The sequence below is a fragment of the Carassius gibelio genome, chromosome A18 (genome assembly GCF_023724105.1).
Source record: "Carassius gibelio isolate Cgi1373 ecotype wild population from Czech Republic chromosome A18, carGib1.2-hapl.c, whole genome shotgun sequence".
In the NCBI taxonomy this organism is placed as follows: Eukaryota; Metazoa; Chordata; class Actinopteri; order Cypriniformes; family Cyprinidae; genus Carassius; species Carassius gibelio.
Genome location: NC_068388.1, coordinates 4,159,836 through 4,181,600, shown reverse-complemented (window position 1 = coordinate 4,181,600; position 21,765 = coordinate 4,159,836). Strand labels below are relative to the sequence as shown.

Sequence of the window (21,765 nt, the reverse complement as noted above, 5' to 3'; positions counted from 1 at the left end):
GCAGCCAATCACATGGGTGCTGTTTGTTTGGGAGGGGCTGTGAATTTAATGATTGAATTGGCTTTGTTCACACTGCACAAAAATCAGATTTGTTTATCTACAATTATAGCTAATTATAGCAGTTTCTAGCAAATACTGAAACTGCTCATTGATTACTATTCATTATTCAAAATTTGTGTATTTGCAAAGTAAATCTCATCCCAAATTAAGAGATACTTGAAATTCAATTAGACAGTTCACGCTTTATTTTAATTCGATTTCAAACTACCTATAGTACAAATGTGGCTTTAAACAGTTTTTTGAGTCCAAACTACAAAAATACAATAAAAATAGATTTTTTTGCTCTGTCTGAACAAAGCCTAATGAAAATAATATTAGTTTCATTAGCATGATAAACACCCTTAGTCCCAAAACCAGTTTTTCTATTTTCTTTCCACTGTGTCATTCATTCAAAAAAGGAGGGATGCTGTTGAGAAAAGGAAGTTCAGTTGCCTTTCAGAGTATTTTTTTAAGAGTGGATGAGCAGAGTGGGCGTGGCCGGATCCTCTCTGTTTACCGCCTGCCCCCTTCTGGCTGAGGGAGGTACTACACTCGGAGAATGTTTAACCAACACTAGTGGCTTTTTCATAATCAGACTCTTAACTTTGGGTTTCCAAAGGAAATATGACATTAGATAGAATATCTCAATGTATTTAAATAGCTTTGAAAATGGAGAGAGACAGCAAACAACAGAACGGACCGTTCTGTCTCTCTCCCTAGATGATTTATTCCACCAATAATTTACCAGTTTTTACCAATTATATACATATATATTTGACAGAAAAAAAGTATATAGATATATGAATATAAAATTTTTGTCATAAATATAAAACATATATATATATATATATATATATATATATATATATATATATATATATATATATATATATATATATATATATATATAAACACTCTTGAAAAAGATTTTTGGTTATCCTTTTATGATGGACTGTAGCATGAAACGTTACATCACCATACGGAATGACGGTTGACTGGTTTGTTCGATTTGCATTGTACCAACCCCTTTTTTGCTTTTGTTTGTTAAAGTTTTACTGAACCTGGTCTTCCATCTTTAATTGAACATCCCACAGTGGGCTGTCACACACACCACTTGTGTCTGTTATTCGTTTGTAGTTTTTTACATATAAATCAAAAAAAGTGTTCCCAATATAGTTACACACTTTCATGCACACAGCCAAACCAGTTTCTTATCCAAATTTGATCTAAACGAGTCTTCTTAATTTGGTAATAAGAGATTCTGAATAAGAAACTCTGCAATAAGTGTGCATGTAAACAAGTGTGTGAACAAATGTGTGTGAGGTGTGCATGATACGACCACTGTGGGACGAGAAACATCTGGAATATTGCAGCTCATCGATGGTAACGACTTGTGTTCGACATCTCATTAAGAAACTAGAAGACAGAATCTATAATTGTAAAAGTTTCCACCGTATGGCTTATATGTTAACCTACTGTAAGCACTGAAGCATTTGGCCTATTTGTTTTGGCCTTTTTGATTTCTTTTTTTTTATTTTAAAAAATGTTCTTCTCCTCATTGGTGGATTTTGTAGCTTGTGAAATATGATGCTTAGAAGAATTTTATGAATTCATTTAGAATTCATTTTATGATGACAATTAGTTGAAAGTAAATGCTGAGGACAAAAGATTGAATGAAAAAACATCAATGAAAAAGAAGCCCAGAGATCCTGCAGCTGTATATATGGACAAATTACTAAAATGTTTGCTTTTTATATCAATCACAAGCAATGTATATATGATAGTTTTCATATAAATTTTTAAAAATCAAAAAATATATAGATCTATATATGAATGTTTGGCATATATGCATAGTTAACCACCTGTAAAAAAAAAAAAAAGGTGAAGATTTTACTCTTTGTATGGAGCTTGGGGGTGATTTGCACAAAACAAGGTGCTAGCATTTCAAGCCATTCATACCCACCCGTCCCATTCAACCCTCTATTAGGGCTCAACAGATGCATATATGACCTGTTTGCATATTTAAACGAAACCTGGGATCCAAACACAGACACACATACACTAATTTCTCTCCTGTGCATCATCAGTCCTGTTTTTAATACCTAACGTATGTGTGTGTCTTAGACTGTAACAGCAGAAAGAGTTTATGCTTCACCGTTGGTCATCTCTTCTCTTGCATCTGAAATCAGGCCGCACAATAACAGCCAAGGATGACGAGACCTCAGTGCATCATCAGATGAGCATGCCAGCAACACTGTGTAGGAAAATTCCCTTTTGTAGGAGCAGCATTCAGTCGGAGTAGATGCCATATTTATCATGACATGAGCTAAGAGAAGCTGTGAGGGACTGAAGTACAGCCTGTTCACACTGCAGCTAAGAACAGGTGTCACTCCTCTTCTTAATGCTGTTCTATACAGACTGTTAAATATGGGAGTGGCATTCTAAACCTGAATTTACTAGGGATACAAAACCAATTGTGATTTCAGGCATTACAACACATTGTACAGAATGAAAAATGGATATAAATATTGGAATTTTCTAAAGATATTTTACAGTTATTAATTTATTACTGGTAAAGATTCATTTTTAATAGTCCTATATACACATATATCTATATATATATATATATATATATATATATATATATATATATATATATATATATATATATATACACACAGACACACACTAGCAAAATTTTGAAGGTAATTTTTTTATGTATTCTTTTTTTTTTAAAAAAATACATTTATAATTTTATAAAAATATATATTTTTAAATATATTCAAATATAAAAAAATTATTTTAAATTGTAAAACAAAATATATATATTACGATTTAACTATGTTTTGATCCTAAACATGCAGCTTTAGTGACAATAAAAGACTTCAAATTAATTAGTTTTTCTTTATCTGATAACTGATATCGTGTTGATAGTTGATAGTGAAATATATATATATATATATATATATATATATATATATATATATATATATATATATATATATTCCAATTGATTGACATTTAAAATATACAAATATCCAGCATAAAATAAAGTGTGACCTATGACTGAGCAGACTGTACTTTTATAACCTCATTTCTGTTCTGTAAATATGGTGTTTACTCTTTAGATTACATTTTATTCTCCCATCCTAGATGAAGACTAGTTAGTATGTATCACATTAACAGAGATCCTGCCCTCCCATCCTAAAGCAGCCGCTCTGTGTTAAACCGTCAGTCTGTCTGACTTTACAAGGGCTTGAATGAAGGTGTTTGGGGCCGTTTGGAGTCGGGCCCCAAGATAACTGTGAATTACTTACTATATCCTCGGATGCAGATGAGCCCGGAGCCTACTACACACAGATTTCTTCATTCCGTGGTAGACTTGTTAAATCCACTTAGTTTTTTTTATTGAAATCTTACAGAAACGCTCCATTTTCAGTTTAGACCTATTTAATTTTTCATCTCACTCAAAGTCATGTTCCAACCTTCAGCTCATCCAGAAGAACAAAGGCAAGCTTGCGTGTGTTTTTGTGAATGTCGTCCCACTCTGGAGACTTGGAACTGCATTTCTGAGCCGTATGTACCACAGTTTTCCTCTTCTCATCTTCTGAAAACTCGCGAGCTGAGATTTTCAGTCTATACACATCACTTTCATCTTTCATAATATTGGTGTTGCTACATTATAGTTGTTCTAGCAGGAGATGAAAGGACAACAACATGAACAAATTTGCCAAAAGATGATTATCGTTTTTTAGCTTTTCTTTGAGGTTGATTGGAACTAAACGCTGTTTGAACCAGCACTAGGGTGCCACCTCCTGGACATTGTGAGACCACACACATGTCGTGTTTCTTTTTGCTCTCTGGTTATGAGTTTATGTACATTTTTATGTTTTTCAGTGATTTCCATACGTGGCCCGATCTATTGTGTTTTTCTTGGGCACATTCATGTCTGGATTTAAGAATCTGTTCTGTTTGGCTTGAATTCCAGAAAGTCAATTAGTGACTGACTTGCACATTAGGTGGACACTCTCCCTGACCTTTGCCCTTTACTCTGTCCCAATGTAGCGCAGAAATCATTTCTGCATATTTAACCAGAATGAAAATTGCAGTTGATTTCTTTGTGATTTTACTCAACCGATGGCAGGACGAAACATGAAATAAAACACATCATTTACATGACTGCATTATGTTATAGGGTTGTCCATCTTGTTTTCTGACCAACAAAAGCACAATAAAAATAGCAAGAAATGCAGTATATACTGCTTGTAATGAGCATTGTTTTCTGGTGGGTTGGTTGCTCAGTTGAGGTTTATTTCACTCAGTATTAATGTATTTATGTATTAATGTATTACTTAACAAAGAGAGAGAAGCACTTTCTACAAAGATGTGTAAACAAATATGGTTGAAACACTGAAAAGTTATCCATTTTGTAACTGAGAGACTATAGAATGCTTAAGAAAATATTTTTCCACCTCAAATAAATGTAAAATAAAACTTCTCGTATAGTATTTCGTTTTATAGGTTTGATTAGTATTATATATAAAATCATGAGCATTAAATATATATATATATATATATAGATATAGATATAGATATACACACACACACACACACACACACATATATATATATATATATATATATATATATATATATATATATATATATATATATAAAAATCACCAGTATGGGAAACAAGGTTGCAGATTTCACTGGTTCTAGTTTTGACTTGAATGCTTATTTTTAAATGACTTTTCACATACATAAAAATACTTGATCTTACCATTTTCGTATCGTATGTACATTTTGTGTTTTTCTTGCAAGAAGATACTTTTACAATTCACAAATTTTATGGTAAGTTTCAGAAGAGTATTGGAATGGTTGATGTTTGATATTAAATCTAGCAACTTCTCATGCATAGATCATTTTCTGTTGTCAGTTATGGTCCATTCGTGGAAAGTGCTAATAATTGCTGAATGTTGTCATATGTGAGATCCTGCTTCATAATTCTTTAATATGAACACCATTCTGCTCACAGAACAAGAAAATGACTGTACATAAAAACACCTAGAGGCTTCAGAAATAAGAACATTTTTCTAAAGAGATGTAAGTTGTTTCCAGTTAATTTACACACATTCATGTTCAGTACAAAGCTGGTTCTATTTCAGTTCACCAACACAGATTTATGTTTGATATATAAAGCACTTGTGCAAAACATCACAAAACACGAACTAAATGCAATAATAGAAAAATAAAACTTCACAGTTTGTGCAATATGAATAAATGCTCTTTACAGTAATGATTATTTCTGATTTCTAAATGGGAAACTCGTGAATAAATATCTGGTTCATGTTTTACTTCAAATGTAATTTTGCATAATGAAATTGATTAAACGTTGATTTTTTGCATGATGCATTTTGGACATAGGTTGCATTTTTATGACAATCCCGCATGACAAACATCTGTCCAAACATAATTGTTGACCTAAAAAAAATCTGCACCAATTACATTCATTAGAGAACAAATACTTTAAAATGTAAATAATTTACAATCAGTAATTTAAAAAAATGTGAGGGATGGTGTGTTTTGGTTGTGCTGTAACATGATAGGAGTGTTCTTGGCATTTCTTGAGATGCACTCCTGAACTTCCCCCGTTTCACTGGACAGCATCAAACAGTTGCATGTGGAAGTGGCAATGAACGCTTTACAATTGGCTTGCATGTCCATTTGACTCTCTTTGAGATGTCCAGTGAGTGGGTCAAAGAATGAAAGCTGCACATTATCAGGTAAAGTACACACAAGTCATTCGTCCTCTTTTTAAGATAAAAGTCTGGATCTGTAACCTGAAGGTTTTGTCAGTGATCATCAGAGTAGTCACTGCTCTTTATTTGCTCTGGTTTTCACAAACACATTCATCCGCTACACTGAGTTTGCATCATGGCTGTCTCATCCATTCCTGAGAAGAGTTTGATCCTATTCTCAGATATTTTTCTAACAATCTGCTTTAATATAAAAATCAGGTTAATTGGCAAATGGGATGAACATAAAAGTTTGCGTTTTGTAAATGTATAAGGAAACATGCTTATCCTAAAACGGTATACGGTAATTGTTTCAGCTTGTACAGTATAATCAACTACCCTTGTACAAAGATCAAGTACTTTATTGATACCAGTGAGCATCACCATTTGTTACTTGAAATGTGCAAATGCTATAAAATAGTACACTTAAATCTCAGTGGCTCATAAATATTTCACTGAAAATTTCACCTGAAATCAAAAAAATGTAAATTACAAATATTTCATGTTACATTCGGCACAAAGCTTCACATTCCAGAGTTTTAAAAGTTTTAGATCTACATGCTAAATCTGCATGCTCCACAATTCGTATCAAATCAAAGTTCAGAGTGCATTGTGATTCCATCATGTCCATCATCTGTTAATGCCAGCTGTACATTCACCAAAGCATAATTTATTCCAAAATCAGACACACTTTGAGTGGTGTGAGGTAGAGTTCAGCTGTTCAGGATGGTGAGAGGACAGCCATGATCTGAAGATCTCATCAGTACAACTGCAGAAGCAGTGAAAACAGAGAATAAGAAAAGTGTGATGAGTGGTCACGCTGAGTCCAGTTTTCCCTCTTGTGTCTCTTCTTTATCATATGATTCTTCTTTACTCTCTAATTCAAAGTTCTGCAAAATAACATGAATAAAATCGATCGGTAAACTGCATCATGAAGAGTAAGCATTTACCTTCAAACAAAAACACACACACCTCTAGCTCCCTCATGACTTCATCCATGAAGTCACTGGAGTTCTTCTTGTAGGACAGAGCCATCTGAATGGCATCTTTAAACACCTGTGGAACATTTACAGGACATCAGAACCTCACAGTTCTTAAAACATTAAAACTATTTCTTTATCCATTCCTTAATTTAAAAAAAAAATAAAATAAAAAATAAAAAAAATAATTAAAAAAAACAAAAAAAAAACAATGTGTGTGTGCTATTCACTTTAATACAAAATAAAATGAACAAGAATACATTTCAAATTGCCCATATGTGATGACATATAAATGACAATGTAAAGGGAAAACAATTACTTGCGTATGAAAATTAAAATGATTTTTTATGTAAATAAATAGCAAATCCTGAACACAATTAATTTACCTAATTAAAGAGACCTTAACTGGGGAATTGTCATGAATGGAATGTCAGATGAAAACCCATTTTATATGAAAAATATTCATACACCATAGTTACAAGATGAATCCAAATTCATCACAGCAAACAATGGAGAATGTATTTAATCCACACGTCACACTTAATAAATCTGTTTTAAGAGTTCAATAGCTAATGCAGTTTTTTTTATTGCATTCTCTCCTGATATCTGTTTACTGTATCTGTCTAGGACGCTCTGCTTTGCATCCTCACCTTGACCACATTGGTCCCATCGGCAGCAGATACAAAGTAGAAAGGCAGACCTTGTTTCTTAGCGAAGTTGAAACTCTTCTGGGTGACCTTAATGTCAGCTTTTGAAGAGCAGAGAACATAAAAGGACAAAAGATAAGAGACATGCAGAGCGTAACACTGGCTAATCAAGCTCTCATCTGCAGTGTTGGGTATAGTTACTTTGGAAAGTAGTTAGTTAAGTTACAACGTTACCATCAATTAAAAGTAATCAGTTATGATACAGCGTTACCTATTCATAAAAGTAATGCGTTAGAGTACTCATGCGTTACCAAAAATTAAAAGCCGTTTGCAGCGGCTCACACATGACAGACACAGCCCCCGGCCCCTTTAAATGCACCTAGAAGTCGTGACTCCCGACAATGAATAACGTCAGTCATCCGACTAAATTAACACTGCAGAATAACAATAACAGGAAAGACAGTCAGCAATCGGCTATTCCACATGGCGTTTTATTTATTTAGTATCACAGAACATATTATTAATCAAAATTCGCACCTAACGTTACCCAGCCCCGGTAGCCTAGGATACTGTATATTATGAGCACCACAAGATAACTCCTGATTTTTCTTTAACTTTACATAATGCAGTTATCAAAGTACAAGTATGCTTACTTGTAAACACAACCTTAAACAGGTTTGCAGATTTAAATCCATTTAGAAATGATGAACAACCAGCCAGCCAACGATCTAACAGAAATTAACAGCTGCCTGTCAAACAAAAATGATTACAAACCGAATTAAAACCTTCACTGCCACACAAGCAAATGACAAATCGCTTAATAGCCGAACTAATTATTATTAAAGTGTCACTCACAGTCACAAGCCTAAATTCGCTGTAACACAGTCCTCTTACATTTACTCCTCAAAGTATTGAATAAAACGTAGCAGAAGCAGATTTTCGAAACGTTTGTCCGACAGTCGATTTCTTTTTCGTTGACAAATTGAAAATAATGTGCGTACTTCCATAAACCAAACGCTGTCCTCTCTGCCATCTTGCCGGGAGTTCGAAAAAAAAAAACCCCACACACACAGGGTCAGGCGCAGGGCACAGACGCATCACAGCCATTGACTTTACGATCACAGAGCTTCGGCTCCGCTGATACATCCGCAGGTGGCACAGTAGACCTAGGCATACTGTCTGACAAAAAGCAGGCTGCAGTCGGGATTTTCCTTTCCTTAAAATAACGGATTACTTTTTTAAAAAAATAACGAAGTTACTGATTACTTACGCACGAAACTAACGCGTTAAGTTACACATTTCAGGAAAAAAGTAATTAGAGTACTCTAACGCGTTACTTTGTAACGCGTTACCCACAACACTGCTCATCTGTAATCTCACAAGCCAAATTTACCGTCTATCTTGTTAGCGACCACCAGACAGGGAATCTCTGGACGGTACTCCCGCAGTTCTTTGTACCAATTTGGGAGATTCTTATATGTGATTTTCCTCTGGACATCAAACACCTGGCAAAAGCAATCTTATTCATTCTGAGAGCTTTTTGAGATCTACTGTCTATAAAAAGCAGTAATTAAAAAATAATAATAATACAAAATAATAATAATGACCTACACCAATTTTTTTCCAACAATTTTAATTTCTACTTATCATTATAAGAGGAGGTGAGTGTGTGTGTTGCTGTTAAATGGCTATTATTCTAAACTACGGCAGCATATAAATAAATATTTATTTCTCTGATTCATGCAAGTAGTTTCAACTTAGTTATTATTTACTAAACATAAAAACTAAAATTAAAGCTAAGCAATTTTTTTTTAAAGCTACTACAAATTGAAATTATATCAATATATAATATAGAAATAAAAGGTCATTCAAAATATTAATAAATAGTGGTATTAATAACATTAAATAAATTATACTAAAATAAGACTGAGTGGTTTGCGTCTGTCTCTTACCATGACACAAGCATGAGCTTTATGGTAGTAAGACGGGTGCATGCTTCGAAAACGTTCCTGCCCTGCAGTATCCCAGAAATCTGTCGTGCAGATCAACAAATGCTTCAGGGCTCAGGTTAGACACAAGCATTAACGGCATTAAAAAGTCATGACTGCTTCTCTATAACATGAAAAACAAAAACACCTGGCATTTCTAAATTAAAAAGTCAATTATGCAATACAGCCAACTTTGCAATCATTGACTAAAATAAGACACTTTTGCATGCCAAGCTTACCAACCAGGACGGTTTGTCCATTGATGGTGGTGGTGTATTTGTACAGAGTCAGAGCGTATGTGGAGAGCTGCTGAGGCCGACTGACACATCATTAAGAACCTGACAACTCTGAATCAAACACTGGCACAGAGAGAGAGAGAGAGAGAGAGAGAGAGAGAGAGAGAGAGAGAGAGAGAGAGAGAGAGAGAGAGAGAGAGAGAGAGAGAGAGAGAGAGTGAGAGAGAGAGAGAGAGAGAGAGAGAGAGCAGATCTGACTGACATGAAAAAACACAAGACAAAGGATACTATCCATCCATAAGGAATCTCTCCATGAGCCTGAAAAAAAACGATCAAAGCCTTTAGAAAACAAATCGAAAACCTCTTGGCAGTAGTGAAAGAGAGCATACTTGGATTTGCCCACAGCGCTGTCTCCGAGGCAGATGATCTTGACTTGTTCATCAGCGTCATATTTGTCCAGGTCTAGATCAGAGACGCCTCCTGAGTCCATCGCGAGTCCAGCAGGGATGTAAACACTGAGCGTTTTCCCGCACCGGGATTAGATTAAGTTAGATGAAGAAAACAGCCGAAACACCGGGATTAGATTAGATGAAGAAAACAGCCGAAACACCGCTGCTTTTCTCCATTAAATCTAGAGATTGCGTTTAGTTCATCTTCACAAGCCGTAACGCGAATAATAAAGTCTATTTTCCCAAAAATACGTCGAGCGTGTCTGAATCTCGCTTTGGCTAACTGGCTAATTAGTTAGCAGATTAGCCTGATAACCCAAGCTAAATCTAAATCATTATTCACGGCAGAATATTTTATAACAATTTAGTGCAGATATGTTTAAAGCACGTCGTAAATTTGTTCGCATTCACGGCTGGATAACAGACTAGACAAACATCGTTATTTTGTGATTAAAATTTTCGGTTTGGTTCCAGAAAAATTTACTGTGGAGATGCGCGACAACAACGCGTCTCTAAGCAACGCCAGGACCCGTAAAGGTCGAGAAAGCGCCGGGCTGTCTTCGAAGGTGCCTGGCTTTTTGATTTTATAGTACTTTATTCTAATGATTGCTCTAAACGTAATACAACTAGTGTGAGTGGCAGAAAGGAAATACTGTTATTACTGATAATAATACTACTAAAAATGCAACATAAAATGTAAATGGATGATCACCCGTTCACCCCGTTCAGCTGTCACGAAGGGCACAATTATCTATATAGACCAAAATAAAAATAAAAAATTGTACCAGGCTGTAAACGTTTTTTTCTTCTGTAAAGTTTAACATGGGGAGTCTATGGGACTGACTCTCTTTTGGAGACAGCCTCTAGCGGCCAGTCGATGAATTGCAGTTATAGTCACTTCCTTGTTGGTTTCGAGAGGGAGTGGAAGGTTGCCTCTTGATCTAACGTGATTATTTTGACGTTGATAATTAATGCTGTCAAATCAATTAATCCAATCCAAAATAAAAGTCTTTGTTTACAAATTATACGTGTCTGTGTTTATATGCATGTAGCCTATATTTATTATATAAATACACACACATACATGTATAGGCTATATTTAGGAAACATTTACATGTATACATATATACATATTTATATATAATTTATATTATACATAAATATATATTACATATATTTCTTAAGTATATACATGGTGACAAAGCAATCAGCTATTGAACTCAAAACACCTGCAAAGGTTTCCTGAGCCTTCAAAATGGTCTCTCAGTTTGGTTCAGTAGGCTACACAATCATGAGGAAGACTGCTGATCTGACAGTTGTCCAGAAGACAATCAATGACATCCTTCACAAGGAGCCACAAACATGCATTGCCAAAGAAGCTGGCTGTTCACAGAGTGCTGTATCCAAGCATGTTAACAGAATGTTGGGTGGAAGGAAAACTTTGGAAGAAAAAGATGCACAACCAACCAGTTGAACCGCAGCCTTATGATGACTGTCAAGCAAAATCGATTCAAGAATCTGAGTGAACTTCACAAGTAATGGACTGAGGCTGGGGTCAAGGCATAGAGACGTGTCAAGGAATTACAGCTGTTGTATTCCTCTTGTTAAGCCACTCCAGAACCACAGAAGACGTCAGATGCATCTTACCTGGGCTAATGAGAAGAAGAAATGGGCCGTTGCCCAGTGGTCAAAAGTCCTCTTTTCCACAGTCTGTGATGATTTGGGGTGAAATGTCATCTGCTGGTGTTGGTTCATTGTGTTTTTTGAAAACCAAAAGTCACTGCATCCGTTTATCAAGAAATTTTGGAGCACTTTATGCTTCCTTCTGCTGAGCAGCTTTTTGAAAATGCTGATTTCATTTTCCAGCAGGATTTGACACCGGCCCAAAGTTGGTTAAATGACCATGGTGTTGGTGTGCTTGACTGGCCAGCAAACTCACCAGACCTGAACCTCATAGAGTATCTATGGGCTATTGTCAAGAGGAAAATGAGAAACAAGAGACCAAACAATGCAGATGAGCTAATGGCCACTGTCAAAGAAACCTGGGCTTCCACCTCAGCAGTGCCACAAACTTATCAGCTCCATGCCAATCCGAATTGAGGCAGTAATTAAAGCAAAAGTAGTCAATACCAAGTATTGAGTACATGTACAGTAAAAAAAATTTTTTTGTTGTTTTTTTTTTTTTGGTCTTATGAAGTATTCTAATTTGTTGAGATGGTTTAAACTATGTACTTCAGTCTGTATTCATTGAATTTATTTAATACAAAGGAACTTTGAACTTTAATAAATTAACTTTTCCACGACATTCAAATTTATTGAGATGCACCTGTATTATGTACGGTACAATTTGACAGCACTAAGTTTTAAACATAATTTTTCTCAATTATTATTCATTTCTGTAGATGTAAACTTTGACCTATATTTGTGCTTTCCAGGAAACGAATCCAGAAAACAATACCAAGAATGTCTTCTTTGACAAATTACCTGTCAGTAATATCAAACGCAATTATCTTCCCTACTTACTTTTGAGTGTGAGAAAGCAACAGCACATTACAGAATGTTGTCTTGGTCACATTCTTGACACGGGAATACACAGAACAGAACAGAACAGAAAAACTATAAATCTGCTTGTCAGATAGGATGATAGAAAAGGCTTTTTTTCTTCTTTCCCCCAGAGGTCAGAGAGTACATGACTAGAATAAAATAAAAAAGCTAAAAAACATAATGAATCTAGATGGTTCACACAAATTCTATACAATATGATGCATGCATTCCTCATATTAAATATTTATTTTTTTAGTTTTGATTGGTTCTGTTGTCCTCATTTGTAAGTCACTTTGGATAAAATCATCTGCTAAATGACAAAATGTAAATTAAAAATAATAATGATAATAATACATCCATTTACCACAATTTTAAGTAACAAAACTAAAATAAATTAAACTAAATTTAAATCTATTATAAAAAGCTGAAATAAAGCCAAACAAGTTGGAGTACTAAAACTGAAGATAATTTAAATTTAACTTAATTATATTAACTTAATAACATATAAATATATTAATTTAATTGATATAAAGTATATTATTTATATAAAAATAAAAATGATAAAAAAAGACTAAACTTTAACATAAAAACTGAAAATATAAACGTGTGCTTCAAAATATTAATAAATACTATAACAGAATATAAATGATACTAAAAATAACAGAGATACTGTATAAAGACATTCATATTTACTATATATATATATATATATATATATATATATATATATATATATATATATATTGTAGCTACATATTTTATGCATATATAAACTAGTTTTGGTCCATATTTCTTTGTCACCATATATATATATATATATATATATATATATATATATATTGTAGCTACATATTTTATGCATATATAAACTAGTTTTGGTCCATATTTCTTTGTCACCATATATATATATATATATATATATATATATATATATATATATATATATATATATATATATATGAGAGCGAGAGAGAGAGAGAGAGAGACTAGCACCACGTGAAATTGCACTTGGTGAATTGGTGAATAAAGAGTCTAAGTCTAATTTATTATTGAAATTAATAGGGTGTTACTGTAGAAAATATTGAATGCTATGAACAATAGATGGTCGTGCTGAAATGCTGTCTTTGCTCTTATAAGCTCCTCCCTGATTTGCAGTCGTCTGGTATGTAAACACAGCTGAGAGACACTCTTGTGCTCCAAGACAGCTGGACCAGACACAGAGAGGGAGAGCCAGAGAGACACAACTTTTTAAAACATTTAAATTGAATAGGAGGCAAAATGGCCTGTAGACTGTCCCTTACAGAGGAGGATTTCTGTTGCCCCATCTGCTGTGATATCTTCAGGGATCCCATTCTTCTACCCTGCTCTCACAGCATCTGTAACGGCTGTGTGAAAACCTTCTGGAATCGGCGAGGAAGTCAAGAGTGTCCCATCTGCAGAAGGGTGTCCTCCAACCCTAACCCACCCATAAACATCGTGCTGAGAAACATGTGTGATCTGATGAGAGAAACAACAACTCAGGAGCCTCCTGTAGAGACGGTGGAGGTCTGTAGTCTTCATGGAGAACCTCTTACTTTCTTCTGCACTGAAGATCAAGAACTAGTTTGTGGGAAATGCAGAAATGCCAAATCGCATAAGAACCACTGCATCCGTTCAACAGAGGATGCGTCACAGGAACTCAGGGTAAGAGCTCAGAGTGTCAGATAGTATGGAAACAGTTTTTAACAACAGTCAATTGTGACTTGTAGACTCTAGTCAGATTTCACTGATTGTTTGTGTCAGATTTAATGGACCAGAAATGGGTAAGATATGAAAGCTGTCTTGTCAAACAGGTCTTATCACACTAATGGCCCTTATATGACACTCATTCTCAGACTCACAAAAACAAAACATCCGTGGGAACTTTGCTGATAAGTCAAAATCATCAATCATACCACTGACACATCAGTGCATCACAGGCTGAAGTGAGCACAAAAATAAATAAACAAATGTGTGTGCTGTATAGAAATATTTGTAATATTACAAAAGCACAGAACAAAATTACTAAAACTGAACATTAAAGTTAATTTGAAATAGTAATATTTTATATGGTAATAAAAAATAACATGCGATATAAAAAATATCCCTACCCTGAAAGAGCTTAGTTTAACCTAGTAAAAATTACAATGTGCCCCAAATTAATTTGTCTCTTCTTTTTCTAACATTTGTTAGCAAACGCTCCGGCTGAAACTAAAGGCCTTTCTGGAGAAACTCAGAGTCTACGAACAAATTAAACAGTCCTGGGATGAAACAGCAGAGTATATTAAAGTGAGTACCGGGAGCATATTTCAACATTAAAACAGTTGAACTATTGTATGGATTTTGCAGCCTGAATTTGCTGATATTTTGTGCTTAGAATCAGAGCAAACAAACCGAGACTCACATTAAGGAGGCGTTTGACAAGCTGCACCAGTTTCTAGAAACTGAAGAGGCAGCCAGAACGACTGCGCTGAAGAAAGAAGAGGAGCAGAAGAGTGAGATAATTAAGAAGAAGACTGAGGAGATTCGATCAGGGATGTTATCTATCTCACACATTATTGAGTCCATCGAAGAACAGCTGAGAAGGAATGACTTCACATTTCTTGTGGTAAGAATCCACGAGTTTCTTGAGCAGAAAATCTGAATATTATAATGATTTCTGAAGCATCACGTGACTTGATTACCTTTTAAAATGTATAAAATTTGTAGATTTTCTAAACGCATAATATCGCTTCATCTTTGTTTTTATCTACATTATTTCTAGAACTACAAGGCTACAACTGAAAGGTAAGATTCTCACCCCCACCCCCGAAACCCAACCCCCCACTCCCCCCACCCAAACTTCTGGTGAAACCAAACTCATATCAGTATTGACTATTCAAATTTGTTTCAGAACAAAGTGTACACTGCAGGATCAGACCGGACCTTCAGGAATGCTCATCAATGTAGCAAAGCATGTGGGTAACGTAACCTTTGAAGTATCCAAGAAACTACAAGCCAGCATTCGATACAGTGAGTACTGAGTAGATAACATAATCATCTGTACTATTAGCCATTCACACAGAGATGCAGAACGTGTTTTTGTTTTGAAAAACTGCAGATGCGGAATCAGAATGTGAGATATAAACTCTGAATTATGAGAAAAAAATTGAGCACTGAAAGACATAAACTTGACCGTTAGTTACTCATTCTCACGCCACAAATCATGTTCTCAAAATAAAAATAAAAAAAAGTCAAAATTACCTTTTTTTTAATTTTATTTATTTTGTATTAATGGCCAAAAATAACTGTGAGATGTACTTTTAGAATTCAGAGTGAAAAAGTCAGAATTGTGAGATATAAATTATATAATCTTGCAAGTCGGAGAAGAAAAAGTCAGAATTGCAAAATGAACTAAATTTTAAGATATACAGTAAAGAATTCAGAGGGTAAACTGAAAAACAAAGAAACTGTGAGACGTAAACAATTCTGAGAAGGAAAATTCAGAAAATGTGACTGTTGACATTTTTTCACAGAATTGGGATTTTTTTCTGAGATTGTATCTCAGAATGTCAATTAAGGAAACAAAGAAAACTGGAGGTCAGAGTAGATGCAAATAAAAAGTCGCAATTATCTTTTCTTTTTTTTATTCCATGCTGAAAACGGGATTCCATGGTTCTAAAAATGTGGTTAAAGTTTTAAAGATTAAAGAATCATTAAATGTGTCGTGACTTTGCAGTTTACCCCAATTCCACTGCCAGCGTCTCACATTTCACAAAGCAAAATGCATTGTGTGTGAATGTCTTAAAAGTGATTATACATCTCTATCTCTTTCTCTCCAGCCCCAGTAACCTTTGACCCCAACACCGCCCATCCTTATCTGGTCGTGTCGGATGATCTGACCAGTATAACTTACTCTGATGAGCACTTCCCACAGCTTCCAGCAAACCCAGAGAGATTCGACGGCTACACAAGCATTCTAGGTTCTGAGGGTTTTAACTCGGGAACTCACTGCTGGGACATTGAGGTGGGCGACAGCACAGCCTGGGCCGTGGGAGTGATCACAGAGTCTGCATACAAACACAGACTGACCCCCTCCAAAACAGGCTTGTGGTATGTGGGCTTCTGCAACGGGAAATACGGGAAGGGCTATTCTCCCCAGATCCTCACCCTTCTACGGGTCAACCAGAGAATTCAGAGGATCAGGGTCCAACTGGACTGGGACAAGGGCAAAGTCACATTCACTGACTCGGGTCGCAATATCGGCCTGCATGTGTTTAAACACACGTTCACTGAGAGAGTGTTCCCTTACTTTTATAGTCACTGTATGCAACAGCCAATGAGGATCATGCCAATAGAGACAACTGTGGAAGCATACATTTAGAGGCAAAACTACTTTTAAACTGGTGAAGTTAAGCTGATAGGTTAACTGTGAATACAGTATCGATAATACAGCAATATAAAATCATCCTATGGAGACAATATCAAGAACAGTTCTGCAATTAAAGGTTACCATTTGACTGCAAATGTTCAATCCACCTACACTACAAAAAAAAATTAATAAAGCAGAATCATTTTTGTGTTTTGGAGTAAAGAATGCTTAAAGATTTAAGACTGCATATGTTTTTCAGAGAAACTGTATTTTATTAAGACTCAATAAATCTATTATAGCATGAAGAAAAAAAAAGTTTTGTAAAAAGACTAAAAATAGAATGTAATAATGAACTACTGCACTGTCCATGTAAATATTGTTCCTGCTTTTGTCTGCTTTGCATTGAGCAAAGCTTACATTTTCAGTTGACTGAAGAAAATAATAAAGTGACAACAATAAAGTATTTTGATTCAAAGATTTACTTTATTTCTTGATTAACACAGTAATCATCAGTGCCGTTCGTCAACATCATGCCATTCCAAAACTTTGTGAGCAGACATGCAAAAATTCAGCTTTGCCAATCACAGAAAGAAATCATATTCTAGAATATATTTAAACAGAAAACAGTTATTGTAATTATATTTTCACAGTATCACCGTTTTTCCCATATTTTTGATCAAATAAATGCAGCCTTGGTGAACATGAGAGAATTTAGATATTATTGTATAACTAGTTTGTTTTTGGGGGTTTTTTTGGGGGGGGGGGGTAACCTCCATATATGGATTGTTGTTGTTTTTTTACTTGGACTGCCATTATGAAAGAACATGGACTCGACAACGTGCAGTCAGACCAAGAACTAGTAGATTGTGTCTCTGATGTGTTAAAATGCTAGTCTAGGTAGACTTGGTTCACTTAGTTTTGGAATGGAGCTTATTTCTCATGTTGTGGCAGCAGCACAAATATGCATCTTGGAGCCTTTTTAACTGAAACACCATTAATTCAAGTTATGTTTTAGCAATATTAAGACCTGATATGAGAGACCGTAACTTGCTTAACAGAATTCACAAGGACAGAACAGACCCATTTAATCAGCCCCATCCACAATTATGGGAGCGATGTATTCGGAGTGACGAATTCCAAAGGAATAGCTGGGAGCTTTGGTTCCTGTGAAAGTAACCTGTGGAGAGAGACAAAGGGAATCATTTTAGTGGACTAATTCTCATTCATTTAATAGTAGTTTCACTAGACAGCACTGCAAAGCTAGAAACTAGAGTTCAGAAGTTTGGGGTCAGTGTTTTTTTTTTTTTTTGTCCCAATTACTCTTTGGCATCTTCTTGAACCATTGAATTGGCTGCTTGTTTTTAACTGCAACCAAAAGCAGCTGTGGCTAAATAGAACTGCTGGATTCAACAGGCATGAAGATGCTAGTGAAAAACATAAGAACCAGGGATACAAGTAATGAGAAAACTAGTGCTAAACAATTAAATATGCTTAAACTCTATCATGTGTCTGACTGCTGCTGATTGAGCAGAAATTCAGTGTGTGTGTCATACATATAAAACATGGATGTCAGTGCTGGTGGTCTTGAATTTTAAATGTACAGACCTTTTCTGGATGGTGGGCTCCAGGTCCAGGTTTCTTGGTAAAGTCTCCAGGTGTGAAGTTGCGTCCAGTGATGCTGTACTCAGGGGACTTGTGTTTGTACACACATGAATCCACCACTTGGTAGGTCCCTGGGCCTGGAGTCTGAGAAAACGAATGTCACCATCTTTGCAATGTACATACAAAGAGGTAATTGCTGTAATATTATGTGTCCACACCTTCCGTAGATCTTCATGGAAGCTGCCGATAACACTACGACTGCAGAAGGAGACGTTTGGGGCGGATGCTTTATTCACAACTCTTGGCCCCAATACTGGGGGAAGCATGTATGCAGCTGGACCTGGAGACAAGATAATGCATGAAAGGAAATGGACCTGCTCCAGTAGTGTTGCTGTGTGGATCTGTGGGAATCTACCTGGTGTTTGATCATTACGGAACAGTTTAGTCCTTGCAGACAGAGAGAACGCAGGAGCCAAGTAATAAGTGGTCTTTGTTGCATTTTCAGGGGAGTAACTTCCTGAAAGAATTACAAAAGCCAGCTTAATTTTACTCTGTTCTACCATGTACTACATTACAGCACAGCTACTTGTGTTTATGTTGTGTAAAAGACCTGGGCCAGGAGTCTGGAAGGGCTTAATATCCTTGGGTCGGCCATAGACAGAGTATGCAGGGGTTCCATCCCGACCCACCCTGGTGATGTTGGAGGGAACGAGGTAACTGGGACCTGGGGAAGAGTTGGTCTGTAAGCCACGATGACGTGTGCCGAAGCTAAATGCTGGACCTTTCTGCATCCGCGGGTCATGGTTGTTTATTCCTGTGTAGGGCACAGAATTGCCTCAAAATCACAGCAAGGCAATAATTTTTCACTTAAAAATTACATTTTGAAAAAGTTACAGGTCCTCCAAATTGAAACTTTGTCTTTTCTCTTACAGGTCTTTCCAGATTGCACAAGGAATCCAAGGAAGGAGAATATCACACAAGTAAGTAGTGATTAGCAGTCCTAGTCACTGATGAGACCAGACATGGCCCGTGTGTAGGTGATAGCCAAGGAGGATTGTGGGAGATGTAGTGTGCAGAGGTGATAGGTAAGGTGACTGGTGATCCTGACTCTGGTTGTATTTATTGTAAACTTTGTATGCATGTACCCACTAAATATTTTGTGGACCATTTTGTTCTCAGAAGTGATGTAAACCTTCTTTTTGGCGACGCAATTATTTGTTACAGTATAAAAAATAAGTACAAGAATGTTTTAGACACTGTGAAAAAATGTCAAATGTTTTCTCATAGGGTGTGGATTAGGTTATTGCATTTATTAATAGCTGTATATGAAAACAGTAGAATCTATGCAGTGTACCCATTTGTGTGTGTGTGTGTGTGTGTGTCTACCTGTTAAGCTACAGTATACTTAGGGCCAAATATCCTAGTTTCTATAGTAATATAAATGTCAAACAACAAGTGGTGACATTTTAAATTATTTCACTAGACTCACAAAGCAGTCAAATAATGTTTATATTTTTAAATCTTCTGATTTGCAAAAGTTTCTGTGAGGGTTAACGTTATGGGTACGGATCTGGTCAGGTTAGGCTATATATCATTAACCTGATATTAAAATTGGAAGTCTAAAAGATGTCTTCATTAATATAGTGAATCCAATGTGTGTGTGTGTGTGTGTACCAGTTGCCCCTGGCAGAGCATATGTTGGCCCTGGACTGTTATACATTGCAGCGATGGGGCCCCTTGGTCTGTGTGGCCTCCAAGGACCCACCCATACTTCCACAGGTGACATGATATCTGTTGGGAAAAAATTAATTATTATTAATTACAGAATTCCTAAATCTGCTTGTTAAATAATAAAAACGTAAAAAGTGTTAAAATAATAGCATGTGAATATCAGCATTTTAGCCTTTAACTTCACCACACTTACAAATAAGTAGTAAGGTAGTTTTCTTGAAGTGGTGACACGTACCAACAGGTTACCATGACACTTTTTGTTAGTGTAGGCAGCTGCAAAACACTTAATTTGCATTTAGCCTCATTTAATTTTAACTGTATTTTAATAAAATTATCATACAGATACGTAACTGTTGAGAGACATGTTTTCTGTAGCATAAAGCATAAATATAAACACCAAACGAAGGAAGCAACTTACCTTAAATGCAAGATATTAAAAAGTGCGTGAATTTAATAGACTGCCGAGTGAGTTTGAAATAAATGCTCGTTTTAAACCTACCTGGTGTAATATTATCTCTTAGAATGTTTTCAGTGCGTTGATGATTTTTAGATGCGAAACGATAAAAATGTACACTTAGATAACTGAAAACGACAAAATTACGATCCAGACGTACAATATCTGCACAAAACTATATTATTGACAAATAAAAGTACAATGAAGCAAAAATGTAGTTCGTGAAGAGCTCTTATCAAACTCTCAGCTGCTGCGACTGTGTTTGATTGTTTATAATTGTTTCTTTTGAATCTCTATGACGCCGTCGCCCGGGAGATTCTTTGATGTCCTTTTGAGTGACATTCCAGCGGCTCTACATGCAAATCCAGCGTAATCCGTGCAGTACTGTTAATTATTTGACAAATTAAGGTATAACTAAATTCAAAAAGTGAGATATTTCAAATGCTAGTTTAATACACATACTGTATTAGGTTCCTCTGTCCTAAAACCAGATTACACTACTTTAAAACACTTATAAAACATATTCAACAGTTTCAAAGTAACAACAATTAGCCTATATACTAAAAAAGTATCTAAAGTAAATCAACCAACACGTAATTAGTGAATGAATAAATAAATAAATAAACATTAAAAATTTGATTTGTAAGAAATCACAATATATTAAGTTTAGAAAAGGGAAAGAATATTTTCTTGAATAGTTTATACTATATATATTTATCTTTTTGCCATTAGATTTTTGTATTATGTCTTAGTTTTGTAAAATGTTGTTTGGAAAAATGTATGGAAAACCAATGATGAATTTCAAAATATCTTAAGTAGGCCTATATATTATTTGATGTGACACTTCCAAAGAAAATTAATAAATAAACATTTCACAAAAATATGTTTTAATTGAAACCGCAGTCCTCTTTAGCAAAAATGACTAGAA

General features: G+C 35.3%; 3 protein-coding genes across 3 annotated transcripts; 1 reads left to right on the top strand and 2 right to left on the bottom strand.

Annotated features, from left to right (window-relative positions):
- Positions 1–5,889: 5,889 nt before the first annotated feature.
- rabl2 (RAB, member of RAS oncogene family-like 2) lies at positions 5,890–10,900 on the bottom strand. The gene is made up of 8 exons (XM_052530930.1): positions 10,078–10,900; positions 9,977–10,006; positions 9,692–9,771; positions 9,417–9,496; positions 8,858–8,969; positions 7,468–7,565; positions 6,810–6,893; positions 5,890–6,727 (listed from the first exon to the last, which is right to left on the bottom strand). The coding sequence occupies exons 1-8, from the start codon at positions 10,176–10,178 to the stop codon at positions 6,653–6,655; spliced, it is 660 nt and encodes a 219-aa protein (XP_052386890.1). The 5' UTR covers positions 10,179–10,900; the 3' UTR covers positions 5,890–6,652.
- Positions 10,901–13,889: 2,989 nt separating this feature from the next.
- Positions 13,890–17,283, top strand: LOC127933891 (E3 ubiquitin-protein ligase TRIM35-like). The gene is made up of 6 exons (XM_052530965.1): positions 13,890–14,364; positions 14,893–14,988; positions 15,077–15,307; positions 15,464–15,486; positions 15,593–15,711; positions 16,521–17,283. The coding sequence occupies exons 1-6, from the start codon at positions 13,960–13,962 to the stop codon at positions 17,060–17,062; spliced, it is 1,416 nt and encodes a 471-aa protein (XP_052386925.1). The 5' UTR covers positions 13,890–13,959; the 3' UTR covers positions 17,063–17,283.
- A 10-nt stretch (positions 17,284–17,293) lies between these two features.
- Positions 17,294–21,346, bottom strand: LOC127933892 (outer dense fiber protein 3-B-like). Its single transcript, XM_052530967.1, has 7 exons — positions 20,883–21,346; positions 20,327–20,443; positions 19,263–19,466; positions 19,068–19,169; positions 18,871–18,992; positions 18,656–18,796; positions 17,294–18,227 (listed from the first exon to the last, which is right to left on the bottom strand). The coding sequence occupies exons 2-7, from the start codon at positions 20,436–20,438 to the stop codon at positions 18,135–18,137; spliced, it is 774 nt and encodes a 257-aa protein (XP_052386927.1). The 5' UTR covers positions 20,439–20,443; positions 20,883–21,346; the 3' UTR covers positions 17,294–18,134.
- Between the last annotated feature and the right edge of the window lie 419 nt (positions 21,347–21,765).

What these genes read in the sequence shown, in the direction of transcription:
- LOC127933891 (XM_052530965.1), top strand. Translation starts at nt 13,960, where the DNA reads ATGGCCTGTAGACTGTCCCTTACAGAGGAGGATTTCTGTTGCCCCATC. An exon ending in ATGACTTCACATTTCTTGTG is followed by an intron (nt 15,308 to 15,463) that starts GTAAGAATCCAC and finishes CATTATTTCTAG; the next exon opens with AACTACAAGGCTACAACTGA. An exon ending in TACAAGGCTACAACTGAAAG is followed by an intron (nt 15,487 to 15,592) that starts GTAAGATTCTCA and finishes AATTTGTTTCAG; the next exon opens with AACAAAGTGTACACTGCAGG.
- rabl2 (XM_052530930.1), bottom strand. Translation starts at nt 10,178, where the DNA reads ATGGACTCAGGAGGCGTCTCTGATCTAGACCTGGACAAATATGACGCT. An exon ending in GGTCGCTAACAAGATAGACG is followed by an intron (nt 7,566 to 8,857) that starts GTAAATTTGGCT and finishes GCTCTTCAAAAG; the next exon opens with CTGACATTAAGGTCACCCAG. An exon ending in ATGGGACCAATGTGGTCAAG is followed by an intron (nt 6,894 to 7,467) that starts GTGAGGATGCAA and finishes AATGTTCCACAG; the next exon opens with GTGTTTAAAGATGCCATTCA.
- LOC127933892 (XM_052530967.1), bottom strand. Translation starts at nt 20,438, where the DNA reads ATGTCACCTGTGGAAGTATGGGTGGGTCCTTGGAGGCCACACAGACCA. An exon ending in CCGTAATGATCAAACACCAG is followed by an intron (nt 18,993 to 19,067) that starts GTAGATTCCCAC and finishes TCTTGTCTCCAG; the next exon opens with GTCCAGCTGCATACATGCTT. An exon ending in GAGCCCACCATCCAGAAAAG is followed by an intron (nt 18,228 to 18,655) that starts GTCTGTACATTT and finishes CTCTCTCCACAG; the next exon opens with GTTACTTTCACAGGAACCAA.